Source organism: Trichogramma pretiosum, unplaced genomic scaffold (assembly GCF_000599845.2).
Source record: "Trichogramma pretiosum strain Unisexual culture from Peru unplaced genomic scaffold, Tpre_2.0 scaffold39, whole genome shotgun sequence".
Classification (NCBI taxonomy): Eukaryota; Metazoa; Arthropoda; class Insecta; order Hymenoptera; family Trichogrammatidae; genus Trichogramma; species Trichogramma pretiosum.
This window is the reverse complement of record NW_019640828.1, coordinates 310,353-329,021: the sequence shown is the minus strand read 5'-3', so window position 1 is coordinate 329,021 and position 18,669 is coordinate 310,353. Positions and strand designations below refer to the sequence as shown.

Below are 18,669 nucleotides of genomic sequence, written 5' to 3'. Positions count from 1 at the left end.
GATACGTGTCGAAATGAAAATATAAATCTCGATTATGCAATGGTGTGTACGCAGGTGTACGTCGATCCTTACATCATAGTTAACCGTATACGAGAATCGGTTATTAGCGCGAAATTCACGCGCCGAGTACAATTAAATATATTTATCGAAAGCTCGTTACAATTTCGTACATACCTCCATCGATGAGTCATCGTCGCGTACCTTTTAAAATCGATCGCGAACTGAGTTTATTCGTGTACCGACATGTATCGATGTTTATTACATTTTTCATCGATCATCTCGAAAAGAATAAAAGAGAACCTTTTACGTACGGTATGTTTTCGCGTTAACGGGTGTTCGGTAAAATTTCCCTCTCGCTCTTTCTCTTTCTCTTTCCCTCTCAAAGAAAAAAGTAGTAATATTACGCCTGCCACACACACTCCCACTCGCGTTGTGTGTTTGCACCGACGCGGGGGATTTGTTTTTGTAAAGCCGCTCGCGCGCGGAGATTCGTGAATCGTCGCGTGCCATTGTTTGCGAATGTATGTGTGTTTGTGTGTTAAACACACACACACGCACGCATCGCGTCGTGAAACGCGGAATAAAAGCCACGATCTCAACGCAACACGAAGAAAAAAAAACAGAGTCTTGGCTCACTTCTGCTGGACGTGCAGGCCGATATACACACACAGACATCAACAGTCGATTTTCGCGCCTCCGATATAAATCCCCCGATTTTTTCGGTGTCGTCAGTTGTGCGAAGTCGCTGCACTGCCAAGTGTCCGTCCGTCCGTTCCGTACGTCAGTAGTTCTTCGCGGTCTCTGTCTCGTCGCTGCATCTCGTGACTGCATTTTATAAAAATCACAGAAACTGCGCGGGTGTAAACTTGTGTGCCGATCTGTCTTTTTTTCCCCTTTGTGCGTAACTTCCATATATAATCCCACATACATGTCATCGGCTCAGGTAATGATGCTGGAGATGCCGAACTACGTCAAAGGTAAGGTCAATGCTACGCATATATTCTTATTTTGTGTGTACTATATACTTATATGTATATAGGAAGCGATTGAACTTGGTCGAAGTGATGACGAAACGTCGCACACGCGTGGAAAAATTAAATCGTACGCGGCACTTTTTTTCTCTCTTCATTTCGGTGTCAACGTACACACATACACATATAAATGTGTGCTTCTATTAAAGCACACACGCGCGAAACGTGAGTACGAGTACGAAACAGAGACCCACGTCACCGATCGATGCATATCATTTATTTTTCACGTTTTGATTCGATCAAACGCTACACAAACACACACCCGCACGAACGAGAGATATTGTCCCGAGATTTATTGCGAATGTATGAATGTGTGTGTGTGTAGTATGTAATGTACCGAGGTCTGGAGGCTGCTGCTGCTGCCTTTTTTTCCGTACCTATAAAAAGTTTTTTATTCGGACGCATTTGTCGCGTCTCTAATGGCGCGTATGTTAATCAAAGTCCGCGATTTTTTTTCTGTCATATGCTACTATATACTCGTTTTTCATCCGTATTTCGTCTTCTATTTCTCCCGTCTTGTGAACGTAAAACGATCTTATGATGATGATGACCATGATCATAAGCTCACGCATACTTTCATACACACACTCGTCGGTGAGTGCTTTATAATGAAAATCGAAGAGCCGAGATCGGCCAGTATTGAATCTTAACGCCGCGCGCAGAGATCGAGAAGAGTGCGAGAAATAAATACATCCGCAGCGAGGATCGGTATTTTCATCGGGTGCTGTGTTTCGAGTGTGCTGTGAACTTCGGAGAAAAGGCTGAGAAAAAGGAAGATACATAAATCCCAGACGTCATGGAACACGTTGGCTGTTAGTACACTCGATTATTATTACGAACCATTTGAATCTTCTTCCTCTATGCGCACATTTTTCTTTTCTTTATTATATACGCACGAGCCGCGCGGTAAAAGCCCCGATATATATACAGTGCGTATCGGATGCTCGGCAAAAGTCAATATCAATGCAATGCAAACGACATTGAAACGAGCGCGCGCGGACACGACGGATCTCCTCGCAGCAATTTTGCGCTCAATCAATTCGTTGAAAAGACAGCCTCGCGCGCACAGCCATACGACGACGATGGCTTCTATTCAGAAAGTCAATTCCTCCATTATATTACGCCAGTGTGTGTGTGTGTGTGTGTGTGTGTGTGTGTGTGTGTGTGATATACAAGACACTCTCTCGCGCGCGCGCGCGCGCGTAAATTACCCGCGTCGATGGAATTTCGCACGTTTTCCTTTTCTTCTTCGTCGTCGTCTTCTTCGCGATCGGCCGACGCCACAGCCGCGCGAGCATTTGTATCGATGCATATGCATGCGAATATGTTTATAATTTATTTGTCGCGATGCGGCAGCCGATGAGCTCACCTTCCAAAAATTGACCATTAACGCGCGCGCGCGCGCGTTGCACATTGGAAACTTTTCTTTTTTCTTTTTTGTTTTACGAACGAAGACACGACGACGCCACGCACGCGAATGGCGCGATATAACTCGTGAGCTGCACTTTCCATTCGTAACTCGAGTACGTACGAACGATTATTTCGACGTTTTATATATAGCGATCGCGTAAATCGCTTCGTGCTATATAATATAGGCTATTTCATTACGTGGTCTTATACGCGCTCGCGTGCGGTGCTCGTATATGAGAAGATATATATTCATGGTACGCCGAAAAATTACGAAGCACAACCGGCTGCTTCTGCTATACTCGTGTTAAAATTAAGTTTTTGCCTCGTAATAATGCGAGCCGCCCGAAAATGTGGGAAATTCGTTCGTTATGTTCGATGAACGAGGACACGTTTGGAGATGAACACCAAGCCAAAGTACCTATAAGTTGAAGTAGCCTTTAGTACTTCTTTGATACTGGAACATCGAATTTAGTAGCGCAACGAAATGCCGTTATAAACTTTAATCGTGACGCGTTTGCGCCTTGAAACATTGACAGCACTGATATATCGAAGTGCGCGTAAGTGCAATTCCGATGAAATTATACCCATAAGAAGCACAATGCACGAAAATTAGCTCGAAAGTTTTTTGCATCGCCTCGTTACGAAGTACTATAAGTTATTGTCTATACTCTATAATGAAAATTCAGACTGTAAAATAAAAGTAACCAACACTGAATTCCATTCAAGATATTTTTGCTCGATATCTTCGTTGAAAATTAATTTATCACTGCTTCGATTTATTTCTTTTACATAAACTGCACGAAAAGTGCACGAAAATATAATCGTATGCACTATTTTTAATGCAAAAATGCTCAAATTTAAACGTTTTAAACTACACATGTGATATGTAAAAAACCTTTATGAAAATTCATTCATAATTAAACCCTGCCTCCACCGCTAAATGGCGAACTGGTTCGATATATGAAGGACTATGCATGAAGAAACCATCCGTTGTAGTGTTTTTGGATTACGCCAAGGCTTTCGATACGGTAGACCACAGAATATTGCTGCTAAAATTGTACAACATGGGGATTCGTGGAGTGGCCCTTAGGATCATGGAAAATTATTTGGCTGACAGAACTCAGGTGGTAAAGGTGAATGGAGTGAGAAGTACACCAGCCAACACAAATGTTGGTGTACCTCAAGGATCTATAATTGGACCATTATTGTTTTTATTGTTCATCAATGATCTATTGCACCACCATACTAACGTAATCGCATATGTGGATGACACGGCGATTTTTATGAGTGCAGATACTTGGACTCAATTGGGCGATAAATTATCAAGGAAGTTGGACCAGGTTTATGCTTGGCTGTATGAGAATCGGCTTATTATAAATATGGGTAAATCAGTATATATTGCTTTTGGAAGGACTCGTCAAGCGTTGCCACCAAATTTAGATGTATACACGAATGGGACAAAGTTGAATAAAGTGAGCACAACTTAATATCTTGGAGTTACTTTTGAAAATGAACTAATGAAGTTGGACGCGCATATAGATGCCATAACGAGAAGAACCAAGTACCTGATCTACGTTTTCTATAGACTAAAGCTTGTCCCAAGTAAAAAAATTTTATAAAGTTTTTATAAAATCGATCCTATAAAATTATCGCGGTATAAACTTTATAAAAACTGTATAAAAAATTTATAAAAACATCGAAAATTTTGTTTTTGTTATAAAGTTTTTATAAAGTTTTTATAAAGCGATAATTTTATAGGATCGATTTTATAAAAACTTTATAAAATTTTTTTACTTGTTACGAAGAAGTCAGTTAATACAGATTATGCATGGACTGTTTTATGGTCTGGCCACGTATGCGATCATTGGCTGGGGTGGAGTTTACACCACTAAACTGAGACCCTTACTTGCAGTGGAAAAAAGGCTACTGAAAATAATTGGCGTACAGTCGGAAGATACTGATAAGCCGCTCTGCATTAGGCATGCATTCATGTGGAAGTCTCTGTTGAGACAATATAACGTATCAAGGACAAGTAATAGAAGTGTGCAACTCCCATTGCACACTGTAGACATCGGACATAGAACATTTATATGCTGTGCTGTCAAGTGCTATAATGAACTACCACAAAATAGCAAGACCTTGAGCAAGAATCTCAACATCAAATTAAAGAAAGAGATTCGAAAGCAAGTAATATGGTTGTAGTATGTGATATAGTAATTTAATCCTATAAATAATCTGTTATATGATAATTATTTTAAGTTTGTTACAATGTTTTATACTTTTTTATTGATAATATTAGTTGTAAGTGCCTCCTAGCAGGGGCTTTTGAGCCTCCTGTAGGCATTCGTACCATACAGTACGAAGGGTGGTAATTTAATAAATAAATAAATAAATAAATAAATAAATACCTGTATTTATAAACCTGCAAGTGGTAAAATGAAAATAACTGTATAAATCAATAGCATAGGTGGATAAATTTTATCAAACGTGGCGTCGAATAGAATATTTTATTCATTAATGATCATTTTTGAAAAAATTTAGTAAAATATTTTATTAAATTGTATGTGGAAGTAGTCAAAGTTGATCTTATGCTTAGCATGAGGTTCCATTGATAGATAAAAATCCATCAAAGAAAATGAATTGACCTTCAACTTAGTCGTGTCATGCAAACACTGGGAATCTTACGGCAAACGGCTTAGATATCCCGAATGCTTATCGCTGAAGGTTCATAGACTTATACCAGTTAATTTATGTGTTTGTAAGTATTTAACAGGACAAAGTACTTTCATTGACCAAATTTATATGCATGAGACGCACGAGCGAACCTTTTCTTCATGTTGAAATTTGAGTTAAACGAGATTTTTTCTCGAAATTTCATGTTTTTTTTTACAAAATTGTTTATAACTTTTTTAATTCTGACCCCGGATTCAAAAAGTACATTAAATTTTACGTGAGAAATGATGTCTGAAAAGTTTTTTAAACAATTTTTAGTCGGTGTAATTAATCGCTATAAATGTTGTCCAAAAATGGTCATTTCAGGCGTTAAAGAGTTGAACCCAGCCTCCACCACTAGATGGCGAGTACCTTCCTCTGTAAATCTGCAAGTGGCAGAGTAAAAAAAATTGTGTAAGTCAAAGCAAGATTTTAAAAAATGCATCGACTTTTTTTGAAGTGGGTTTAGTAATTCAATATCCTTTGAGAGCAACGAAGAGAAGATTAAAAAAAATATTTTTTTTACATTTTCTGGGGCTAAGAATATTTAGCGCTCCTTATACCCAAGTCTATGGTTTGAATTAATAATCGAGTATTATCATCAATCGACGATTGATTAAAATGAAAAAAATGATTAAAAAGAAAGAAAAGAAAAATATTGTTTGAAAAACTCAAAAGAATTGTTTGTGGTGCCTACGTTGCACGGGGTTCTTAGATGATTACCCATCCAAGAGCGCTCTAAAACGGTTTATTATCGGTGATCTGACGAGAACCGAATCGCGCAGCTGGATATAGACGTAGACACTAGCAGGTTAACACAATTGAATACAGTTTTACAATGCAATTTCGAAGCAAGTCATAATTTGGAGAAACTTTTTTTTCCAATTTCAAAGTATTTTATAATTAAAAGCTAATTTTTTACGATTTAGGAGAAATTATGCACAGGGGCTGATTTTATAACATGATTTCAGCCATAATAGATCGTTATTTGCAGTAAGTTTCATCATACGATTGTGAAACAGTGATTAAGAATCCTCAGTGTGTATAAACTTTCAGTAAAAAAAAAAAGTTATAAATCAAAAGATTGAAATTGGCGAAAAACGTCAAAAAAAGTGGTTACGTAGTTGAGCACACGCGCCGTTCGTTATTGAATCCAAGATTTAAATAAAACATTAAACATTGTCATCGACCCAAGGGCCTAATTACAATATTAAGAACAGTTGATTTACAAAAAAAAAATTGAATATTATTGCAAAAGTTAATTTTGCCGCGCTAAATTATTTACAACGGCTTTTCGATAAGCATTCGATTTTATAATTTTTATTTTGTAATTCAATTATGCTATGCATACAAAACTATCAGCTGTGTACGCACCATAGCCCGAAGCTTTTTTTGCGCGAAAGCTTACTCGGGCGCACGCGCCGCAAGCCGCAGACGCTTTTCGCTCTCTGCATCGTATATACCGTGCACTTTCTGCTCGAGGAGCGTATACATATTGCACACTTGAGGTTATGCGATGTTCGCGTCCTCGCGATTGGATACATAAGGGCCGGTCGACGCTTGCGACAATGTCCTATGATACAATAGAAATTTGCGCGAAAAAGTGAATCGTTGCTAAACGGAGCTTCACGAACGAGCGCCTGTGTATTAATTATCGGAGCAGCTCTCGTTGGGTGCGTCGAGGAGAGCGTCAAGGCTTTGTTATTGTCTCTCGACGGTGCGGTGTCTGCTGCTGCTGCTGCTACTCGTGTCTCGAGGCACACGCGATGCGTGCGAGATTCGACGACCGTACATAAGCTCTCGATCGATTCTCGATACATATTATTATTATTATCATTATTAGAAACCGATGTGCGGCGATCATCGGCGTACACACGCATAATAATAAACACTACACACGCGAGAGATGAACGATTAATCGCGAGCGAGCGAGCTCCGTTGTGTAGTACTTATAACGAGTCCCGGTCGAGTTTGGTGTCGCGATATATATTTAATCTCGAGTGCCGCATCTATCGTCCGCACCCCCGCTCGCAGCTGAGGTGTAGAGATTACATTTGTAACGGGGAAAATTGAAACTCGTATCTCTGCGAGATCTGCGTATACAGAGGAAACATGGGCATCGATCATTGGACGGATACCTTCGGTTAGTAGATAATAACATTATATTGTGTATGGTAATACCTGCATGAGGTCTGCCCTGATCCGCAGCTTCTTTTATATATATCTAGCACGTGTAGCAACGTTTTTTTTTTTTTTTTTTAAGCTCACAAGCTTAGCTATACGCAGTGTGTGGCATGTGACTGTTGCAAACTATCGTATACATATGTATATGGTGCGCATCGATCGAAGCTTTCGATGCGTTTTACCGACGTGTGAACCTACTATATATACATGGCCGGCCGTGTCTGCTTTACCCATCTCGCGCACGCGATGCCTATATGATCTTGCAACTTGGCGACCTAGACGATTTATTATAGCGGTGCAATCGTCGCATCCGTGCCGTAATTGCGTAATTGTGATTTTCTATTTTTGTGGTTAATAATGCGAGAACTATACACTAATGACCGATTCGATTATCGTTCGTTGTTTTTTTTTTTTTTTTTCAATTTTTTTTTCACTGTCACCGTCCTTCCGATCGCGTCGATCGTCTCGCTGATGAATTTTTCAGCAGGGAATCGGAAATGTGGCTCGGCGATGATAGAAGAAAAATTAAAATAACAATATCGATTACAATGACACCGGATAATCGTAATTATGAATATTTTATGAAAAACTTCACCGTTGATGTCTTCGTGATATGCAACGGACACTAAATGCTAATTTCTTGATTGGACTTTTGTTTCTGGAATTTTATTAAACTATTTTAGATTTTATTTTCTTAAGATCGTATACTTAATTTGCTACGACTTCATTTTTTTGTAGTTTCTTTTCTAACTGCCTTTCTTAAACGGCTGTTTATTGCTTTTGCAAATGAACGAACGTTGAGTAGAAAAAAAAATTGCAATCTTAATATTTTTATTTGACGAGTATATTTGTGGCTAAAGTAGCTGTCGCGGAACAAAGTAACATATTAAAACGCGCCCATTGACGTCAAGCAGTTTCCGAGATTTGACCGCAAGATGTCATGATCGATTCCAAATGTGAAATAGTAATGTTTTGTAGTCATATTCCAGTAAATTATCGGAAGGTCCGCGATTCATTCCAACTGTAACTCAGTTAGTGACTTTAATTTGGAAATTCGATTGCGATTTCACGATTCATAATTCAATGGATCGTTATATCGGACGCTTCTTATATTATATATGCGTATATTGTTCGCCATAACAATGCGTCGCGAAGATTCCGCTGCACATGAATAGAAATATTGATACAAGTTACAAAGTTGCCTGTATGTCTCGGCGCACGGATAATATCACACAGAAGTCGCGTAATTAATCTCAAGCCGAGCTGAAAAAAGAGACGCCATACCCGCGACGCCGCGGTGACTTGCCGAAAGACTGTTTTCCTGGTCAAGTAATTGCCTCTTTGCTTGTCATTTGTGCCAGCCATTATAAAAGCGCGTCTCGCTCGTTTGAGCAGATCCTTGAAGGTGGATCGAGATTTACGAAAATCGGCTATTTTTTTTTTCAAAAATTCGGTAATGGATTTCCAGTAGCGAGCAATATTTTGTAATTAAACTTATACTCGTTCGAATCAAGGTGTACGTGTGCACTCGACTGACTCGTAATCATTCACCTTATAAAAAAAAGCACGATTTGCATGAATAAGAGTTTCGTGCAATTTTCCTTTTGGACTCTCATAAATTTGAAAATCCTTGACAAAATTATTAAAATAAATAGCACGATAATTATTATTCATATCCCTCGCTTTTTACACAAAATTTTTGCCCAACAAATTCAAACCGACTGCGAGCGCGTACGTATCGCACACTATAGTACGCACAATTAATTCTGAATAACGTGACACGGAGCCGAGCATAAATTACTCAGCTCGAGTGCGAAACTTTTGCTAAAAAAATAAAAATAAAAAAAAAAAAAAAAAAAAATAAACAAATTGATACTCATTACGTGTGTGTACTACGTCTCGTTGCTGCGTCGCGTAGTAGACAGCGCGTCATAATATACACGAGTGTAGTTTATAATATATAATGGTATACGTGTACGAAGGCGCTAGCGCAACATTTTCTACATTTCAAGAACATGTACGTGAAGTAATTAAGTGCGCATCAGCTACTATACTACCATACAAAAAAAAGTAAAAATAATGCAACAATTTTTCTTATCAAAATTGCACAGTGCACGGAGTCGACGCGACGCAATATACGTATTGCAATTCGAGCGAGAGTCTTGAAATAAATTTTCTAAATTAAAAAAAAATAATAATCAACATATCCCCTTATAATAAATCTCCAGCTATTATGGAAAGATTTTTATTACGCCCTTGATGCGATCCAAAATCTTCCTCTTGGATCCTCGTCGACGTTTTTTTTTTTTATTTCGTTGACTGACGCGCGAGCTGAAATCAGCTGACCGAACCGCAGCAGCAGCAGCAGCACAATAATAATAACACCTGCTGTATCCTGGTGCGGCTCGACTACCGCTGACCATGTACTTTAAAATATACGCGGCCAGGTATATATACAGACGTGAAAAAAACCCCCTTCTTTCCGTCGTATATCGCGAGCGCGGATACATGGCTTATGCTTGCACTCGCCTCGCTGTCCGACATTGTATGTTTATATATATATATCGCTCTCGTCGTGGGTTATATATATTCGCGTGCAGGCCTGCTACATTTTCAGTGTACGAGACAGTTCCGCCGGTTGGGCCGCGTGTGATATCCCATATATATATAATCGTAAGAAAAGAGTTTGTAAGTGCAGCTTGGTGGAGTTTATTGCGTGCTATCGAGGCTTCGTTTCGGACGATGATGATCTTAAAGTCCTTTGGACAACAACATTTAGGCATGCGTGTATGTGTGGCGTGTGTGCGTGGATATACGACTATACCGATCGTCTATAAGAAAAGTAGCATACATTAATTTTTATAATATTTTTGTTCGGTAATCGCGTTGACTACTCGCTTGATATCGTTTGAAAAAAAAAACGAGTTTTTCGTTAGTTAAAAAGGCCTCGCGACCTCGAGAGTATACACTGCCTTACATCGCGCATACACGATCCACCACTGTGCAGCTTTCACTTCAACCATGAAATATAAACGCCTTTTAAAAAACTTCCCGTACTCACTTGCGATACAGCGCGCCTCGCGATTCGCGCGCTAAAGCCGGTAATACATACAACATATGATATAAAAATCCCCCTTTCCCCATAATAAACGCATGTGTGTGTGAGTGTGCCAATCTCTTGATCATAATCGGGCATCATCATCGTCATCCGAAACGAGCCTCGATCGCCGCCTTCCTCTTCGTCTTCTTCTCAGTGCGTGCCTCGCTTCATGTGTTGTACATGTATTACATGTGCCGCTGCTCTCGCGTACATATAGCATAATTATATTTCTGCGTTTTGTTCAGTTGGATCGTCGTTGTACAATACTAAGTTCAGGATTATCGATAAAATATAAAAAAAAACACAGAGCACGATGGATCCCAAAAGCATAAGTGAGTATTATTCATTACGATTAAATAATAGTCTCGGAGAATTTTGCTGAGTTTTGTTTTGACTCTTCTTTTTTTCTTCCTCTACTCCTTCTTCTCCCGTTACGTCGTCGTTGATAAATGTACGCGTCATGTGCGGCCCAGCACGCGCGCGGCCAAAGTGTCAGTTTTATAGAAGAGTTACGTGAAAATGATCGAATGTGTTTTTTTTTTTTTCATTCATTCATCCGAAGGATATTATACGGCTCCTAGTTTGTCACTTTCTTTATATTATCGTTGCATAACTGTATCGGTGCATAATAATACGGTGACTAGTCAATTCATCCACGAGTGCTTACCTCTCGATTCGCAATATTTATATAGATTTCACTTTTCTTTCCTTTTTATTTTCAAGTTCTAGGTCACACGCACACGAAGAGTGTGTGTGAAAGAGCATTGCCTTCGAGCGGTGGTATAATAATGTGTAGCAAGGCCTCGATCGCTCGCGCGCGTGCGAAAATCCAATATAAATACGTTTCGTCACTTTGTCGACAATTATCTAATCGAGAGGAAATCGACGAGAAGAGGACGAGGAAAAAATTCATTCGATTATAGCGAGTTTATTATGCCAAAAGCAGGTTGACGCGAAAAACAACAACAAAGATAAAAATGTTTCATACAAAATGTCCTTCGCAGAATTTCGCGTGTACGTACACTCGCGCACGTATACATATACCCGCGAATGGGTGAATATAGTGAACCGGTTTTTCGCGCATTTGTATTTTTGTGGCTGCGAAGATGTATATTCGCGATGGATGAGAGAGAGACGCGTTTCGAAAAATGTCGTGGAAATATACTAAAATCGTCTGCTGCTTCTGCTTCTTCTACGTATGTGTTCGCGAGCTTCCTTTTACGTCATTTGATCGAGAATGATGTGTGTAAAAAACAGAGCCTCAAAAAAAAAAAAAGAACCTCGTAATATTGTGCCGCCGAGCGTCGTCGAATCGAATAATTTTTCCACTATCAAGTTTTTTTTTCTTCATAACTCCTCGATCTGCATAGTTTTTTCTTCTTTCTTTAGATTCGATTTGTTCCCGCGGCCACGTGCGAAAGCTTTTGATTAGCGCAAAATTCCAGGGGAACAAATATTGGAAGTACACACGGTGTATCGGCCGATTCTTTTTCTTCTTCTTATTCTTCTCTCGAGAAATATTGCGCGCGCTGTTTTTTCCAATTGCCTTCTATATACGATTTTCATCGATATATATTCTTTCAATCTCGAGAGCCGAAGAGAGATGAATGAATAAAAAAAGGAAAAACGAAGCCCGAGTTTGCACAAACGTTTCATTTTCGATTCCGGGGGGGCACTTTGTGTATTCTGCCATTCTCTCTCTCTCTCTCCATAGGTATAGGCAATGAAAATGAATAAAAAAAAAGGCGCACATCGAGTATTTCATTACGATGAAATAAGAGGAAAATGAATGGAATGATCGATATAGGCCCTGTCCCACCGGAGATGAGTTCCGACGAGTTTTTACTCTTAATTAAATATCGAGTGGTCAATTTTACAAAAGTTTTGATCGACTCTTTTTGAGCACTGGCAGCAGCATCGACGTCTAATATCGACGTTGGCGACACGATACACACAAAAAAAGAGAGAAATAGGAGAAGCCAATTTTTTTTTTCTTCTAGCTCACCTTGAACGTGTTTCGCGATCGTACATTAATCACTTTTTCTCGCGCGCGCGCCCGCGGTCGATCAAAAGCCATTAGCATTTTTCTATCATTCACTCGCTTATATAGCTGTCTGCGTCTGCTTGCTGCGCGCGGTGCATCATAAACACGTCGTCCGTCGTCGTCGTCTTTGGAACTTTTACGATCGTTATTATATTCCGGAGACGTTTATTTACTCGTCCTTATTATAAGCACCTTTGAAATAATAATTTCGATAATTAGTCGAGAGGGTTAATTATGCGATGAGCAATAATGAAATCCATAAATTTTTGAAAGAGATCCTTCTCACGGTTTCAACGAGAGATTGGCCTGAATTTTTTAAAATAGCCATTTTCCACTTGGAACAAAAACAACAATAACGACAGCACAAAACTCGACGCATATCAATGAAAATATAAATAAAAAAAGGGAAAAACATATAAAGCTTCGTCAAATTTATCGACGAACCAATTATTTATCCGCAAGCAAATATACGATTGAAAAATATAGGTCGCGCGTTGATTTTTCGTCGATGCTCGGTGAAAAACAGATCGTGCGCGTACATAAATATAATTGCCGCATATTAATATGATTTTTTCGACTCGACCTACATTCGCGTGTACAAACAAAAAAAAAAAATTATATCTATTATACGGAGTGCGTGCGATGAATAAATGCGGAAAATTCAGATCAAGTACGAGGCGCGCTGGAGCGAAGTAAAAAGACATGCTCAAATGACACCTTCTCACTCGCTGCAGCGAGTCTAATCGCAACGATCCTCGGTTTGCCGATCTTATATGAGCAATTCTCCAAATGAAACGCATTTTTTGAGGTAGAATCGCGACAAATTTTTTTTTCAACCTACGCGGATACGGACCCCCGGGAAATGTTTTTGGGGGTCCTAGGAACATGTAACCACGTAGGAACCATTGAAATTTTAATAGTGCTTATTTTTATAGCTACTTTTGTGATTTAGAGGACGAAAAATCATGTTTTCTCGTAAATGCGGCTAATTACTCAATTTCTAAGTCGCTGAAAAAGTATCAAAACTCATCTAAAAAAAATAACTGGCTACTGTGTTCGATAGGAAATTTTCTCAGCTTTCCACTGGTGGTATCAGATATTCCGATAAGTCGCACATTCGCCGAGAAAATCGCCATCAAAAGTGCCAAGCTAAATATCTCGAAAAACTCGGTAAGGAAAAAGTGATCTTTGAGGTTTAATTTCGATTTTTCCTCGTGAAAATGAAATTTATCGAAAAATCTGACTACACCATAAGAAAGCTGAGGAAATTTCCTATCGAAAGCATATCTTTATTTATTTTTTCGGTGGAATTACGAGCTAGTTTTGATTGTAGCGAGCCGAAAACCTCGCGACCGCGCTGAATCAGCTCGGAAACAGAAAACAGCGAACAACGTGAAAGAAATTCCCATGTATAACATTGTAATTCCACCGAAAAAATAAATAAAGATATGCTTTCGATAGGAAATTTCTTTGGCTTTCTCATGGTGTAGTCAGATTTTTCGATAAATTTCATTTTCACAAGGAAAAATCAACAATTATCCAAAAAGTTCACTTTTTCCGTACTGAATTTTTCGACATATTTAGCCCTCAATGTGTGATGGTGATTTTCTCGGTGAATGTGCAATTTATCGGAAAATCTGATACCACCATTGGAAAGCTGAGAAAATTTCCTATCGAACACAGTAGTCAGTTATTTTTTTTAGATGAGTTTTGATACTTTTTCAGCGACTTAGAAATTGAGTAATTAGCCGTATTTACGAGAAAACATGATTTTTCGTCCTCTAAATCACAAAAGTAGCTATAAAAATAAGCACTATCGAAATTTCAATGGTTCCTACGTGGTTACAGGTTCCTAGGACCCCCAAAAACATTTCCCGGGGGTCCGTATCCGCGTAGGTTGAAAAAAAAATTTGTCGCGATTCTACCTCAAAAAATGCGTTTCATTTGGAGAATTGCTCATATATATGCGTATACACCGACTTGAATACCAATGCAGCGCAGCGAGAGGAAAAACTGCCTGACACATCGTCGTTGTAACCATATTATATTAATGTCGTATTCTCTTTTGAATATAAACGAAAAGAGTTACGAGCATCTGCAGCGGCGGATAATCGAACGAGCTTTGAAAAGTCTTCTTTTTTTTTAACAATTCGAGTTCTCGCGTACGTGATAAATTTTTCCGTCTACGTCAAGTTGGAAAGATAGATTTGAAATTCGCGTATCATAACTTGCTGCTGATGCTGCTGCTTGAGCTTTCCCTCTTATCGCCCCGGCGCGCACGTATATTATACTTTTCTTTTTGTAAAAATTATCGTCTCGTTCTCGCAGCGACTGACGGTTATGCATCATCATACATACAGAGCAGAGCATAGTCTTTCTCTCTCTCTGCCTCGTTGAAAAAGGATGGAAAGTTTAAAATAATAACACGATAAATACATCCTCGGACGCCCAGTTTGGGCTTAGTCTCGTGTTTGGCGCTCGGCTCGCGCGTTCCAATGCGAGGAAGAAATTGAATTATTTATTTATATACAATATCGAGTTTTTTTTTTCTCATCATGGAGGAAACGGAAGCTGTCAACGAACTCGCGAGTCTCATAGCTGGTAACGTGAATACATTACGTGCATTTATTCATCAAAATTTTGATATAATAAATATATAAAAATAATCGTCCTTTTCATACACATTTGCATCTCCATGTAGCTTCTCTATTTGCAACATTGAATTACACAAAAAAAAGCCATTCGCTTACATCACGTACGTAGCTCGGGCGCGCGCGAGGCCACACACGTCTAGGTTACAAAATATACGTATGAGCAGTAAAAAAAAGTTTAGCCAATACATTGACATTTTTCGAAATGTATCATACAGCGTTGAGAAAATATTTACCCTGCGTACAGAGCTTTATTCATCGATTTACTTTTCCCTCGAATAAACAGAAGTTTTGACATTTGCATTCAATTATTTATGTTTGTAAACGAGCATAGAGGATAATGGTGGTTTTTTCAGCTCCTACACGTAAAACTTTTTTATTTTCTTATAAGAGTATACTATCGATCAAGATCAGGAGCTAGATAGATCCCTCATCAAAATACATATACAACGCGGCGTTTCGCGCTCAAACATTCATGGCACGGGAAAAAAGTTTTCGCTTTTCCGAGTCGGCGGCAATCCACTTATTTCTTGGCAACGATACTATACGCTCTAAGTAGAAGTAAAAAAAAAAGGCAAGAAAAAAAGTAGGAGGAGGAGGAGAAATAACTTTTGAAATCAACTTACATCACAGGAGTCGTAGTTGCTCATCGCGATGTTTTTATATTTATTTTTTTTCTCTCTCTCACGGTCGAAACAAAGGAACAGAAAGTCCGCGCGAAAGCACCGCACCGATAAAAAGCTAACGCGTTGGCACTTTGGCGAATGGCCCCTTGCAACGCAGCTATGCAGTGCTGCACATCAGCAGCAGAGAGAGATATATCGACGATGATGCACGCCTCGGTTAACGACGATGATTATATCAAAACAAATCCTCTCTCCCCCCGACTCGGACATTTTATTTTTAAACGCGCAGCAATATGGGAAATGCAGCAAGTGCGGCACATACATACGTATACGAGAGTAGATTATATTAATAATAATATATGTGATATCACGAAACGATGACGCAGCCAGCGAGAGACGAGCTGTTGCTGCTGTGGCTAGGCGTCAACGTGCTTTATCGCCATCGTATTATGTACGTTTGGTGCACGATACTTTTCACGCGAGTTCGTTGTAATTATGCATTGTTATATTTTATTTCGATCAATTTTAATCGATTCAAGGTATAACTACGAAATTCCTGCGATCGTCGATTCAATTGTAAAATAACAATCGTGCGACGAAATACCGCGATTTTATCAAATGTATAAATCCCCAGAAGATGGATCATTCATAAATACCCGATAAACAATTAACAATAGCTGATTGACCTGTACTAATCCTCGATCCGATAAATCTGATTACAGCTACCATGCTGACCGACATGGAGCAGCTGCCCAAGATCCAGCTCGGCAATTTCACCCTGGAATTCGAGCTCGGGCCGCCGTCCGCGGAAATCGCCGAGGTCGCGCGCAAGGAGCTGCGCGAGACCCCCGAGCTGCAAGCCGAGTCCGTGGCCAAACTCCGCGCCCTCCTCCAGCAGGAGAAGGACCTCAAGTGTCCGCTCGACAACGACGCCTGGCTCATACGCTTTCTGCGGCCCTGCAAGTACTATCCCGAGTCCGCTCTCAAGCTCATCCAGAACTACTACAGCTTCAAGATCAAGCACTCGAACGTGTACGAGGGCCTCAAGCCCAGCAACGAGGGCAACATATTCGCCCAGAACATACTAACGGTGCTGCCGAATCGCGACCAGCTGGGCCGTCGCATCCTAATCATCGAGCTGGGAAAGAAGTGGAAGCATCACGAGGTCACCCTGGACGAGGTGTACAAGGGCTGCGTGCTGTATCTCGAGGCCGCAATGCTCGAGCCCACCTCGCAGATTGCGGGCGCCGTGGTGATCTTCGACATGGACGGGCTGTCGCTGCAGCAGACCATGCAGTTCACGCCGCCATTCGCCAAGAGGATCGTCGACTGGCTGCAGGACGCCGTGCCACTGAGGATCAAGAACATACACGTCGTCAATCAGCCCTACATATTCAACATGGTGTTCGCCCTGTTCAAGCCGTTTTTGAGGGAAAAGTTGAAGAGCAGAGTGAGTTTTTTTGGTTTTTTTTTTCTTTTTTTTATCAATTAACACGATGACTAATTTACATTTTATTTTTATACAGATCATCTTCCACGCCAAGGATCGCAAATCCCTACACAAGTACGTGTCGCCCAAGTGCCTGCCCGAGTGCTACGGCGGAAATCTGCAGATACCCGTGGTGAGCGGCAATCAGTGGCTCGAGCTGCTCATGATGTGCGACAAAGAGTTCGAAGGTACGACGACGACGACCAACGCTTCTTTCTTTCTTTCTTTTACGTAAATCGATTTTATTAATTTTCTTAATTTTTTTTCCTTCGCAGCTATCAACTCTTACGGCTATCAGAAAAAGAAATGATGAGAGACGCGACGAGAAAATGCACAAGTATTCCAGTCTCTGTCTTCCTCCCTCTGTCTCTATTATACCGACCGTTGAGCGGTCTCTAAAATCAGCAAAATATCATTCCATTGTAGAAAAATGTGTTCCACTTTTTCGATTGAAAAATTTTTGATACGTAACAAAGCGCAATTTTTTGAAAAAGAGCAATATATAACAATTAGGGCCTACATTAGTAAATCGTATGGATGATTTATATACACTGATGAAAATTTACTAACTCCGTCATGATATCCACTGTGGCTGGCTCAAGAATTATAGGATTTCATGAACCAAGATGAAATTTTACCTGGGGCAAGATATTTTTTGTCATGCAGCAAGAAAATGAAGAGTTCTTGTCCAAGTAAAATTTGGTCTTGGTTCATGAAATCTTATAATTCTTGAACCAACCACAGCGAATTTCATGACGGAGTTCGTAAATTTCTATCAGTGTAGAACTTTTTTCTCTTGTATAGTCAAATGCCAAGTATCTTCGATTGTGTAAGCTTGCTAGAGTTACAATTTAAAACGTCGTTGTAAATATAATGTTGTTTCTTTTTTTATAATTATTATTGGGGCTTAAATTTATACTAGAAAATAGTTTATAATTTATTTTTGTGGGGTCTTATCGAGTATAAGTATTTCGAATTCGTAGGTGTACTGTATAACTATTTATAACAAAAAATGTCTGTGTCTTGCTTGCTCTGTATCTTTGTAACCGAGCATAATTTAAAACAGATCATATCGATGGATATTGCAAACTATTAGTATTATTTCCAATATTCTTTCTCTCTATTATCGTCGGAATAATGTTTAGTTTATTAAGTCTTCAAATATAATATACACATATATTTTGTATACGATACAAATCAACGGGGAAAAATAATTTGAATCCGTCTTCATTTATTAAAAAAAAAAAAAAAAATTACCATGTAAAACAAATGGTCGATTTCCTCTTATTGTGATAAAAATTACTCTTACTCGATGTTAAGTACGAATTCTCGACGTTAAAAACGTCGAGATCTTCAGTTGAGAACAACGAAAAAAAATATAAAAAAAAGAAGAAAAAGAAATTGTACGATCGTGAAAAAAAA

At 39.3% G+C, this 18,669-nt stretch overlaps 2 protein-coding genes across 6 annotated transcripts in view; one reads left to right on the top strand and one right to left on the bottom strand.

The window, feature by feature from the left end:
- LOC106659618 (alpha-tocopherol transfer protein) overlaps positions 1–16,419 on the bottom strand; it is an 87,356-nt gene extending 70,937 nt beyond the window's left edge. The window contains exon 1 of the mRNA XM_014382237.2: positions 15,759–16,419. Within this exon, the coding sequence (XP_014237723.1) occupies positions 15,759–15,782 (24 nt within the window). The 5' untranslated portion in view covers positions 15,783–16,419. The remainder of the gene's footprint in view (positions 1–15,758) is intronic.
- On the top strand, positions 678–18,669 carry LOC106659619 (alpha-tocopherol transfer protein-like). Of its 5 annotated transcripts, XM_014382242.2 has the most exons (5): positions 9,836–10,025; positions 10,683–10,769; positions 16,481–17,208; positions 17,285–17,435; positions 17,523–18,669. In XM_014382242.2, the coding sequence occupies exons 2-5, from the start codon at positions 10,751–10,753 to the stop codon at positions 17,555–17,557; spliced, it is 933 nt and encodes a 310-aa protein (XP_014237728.1). In that variant the 5' UTR covers positions 9,836–10,025; positions 10,683–10,750; the 3' UTR covers positions 17,558–18,669. The 5 variants fall into 5 exon arrangements, with proteins under 5 accessions (XP_014237725.1, XP_014237731.1, XP_014237727.1 ...); XM_014382239.2 differs by lacking the exons at positions 9,836–10,025; positions 10,683–10,769 and adding an exon at positions 678–977; XM_014382245.1 differs by lacking the exons at positions 9,836–10,025; positions 10,683–10,769 and adding an exon at positions 1,654–1,843.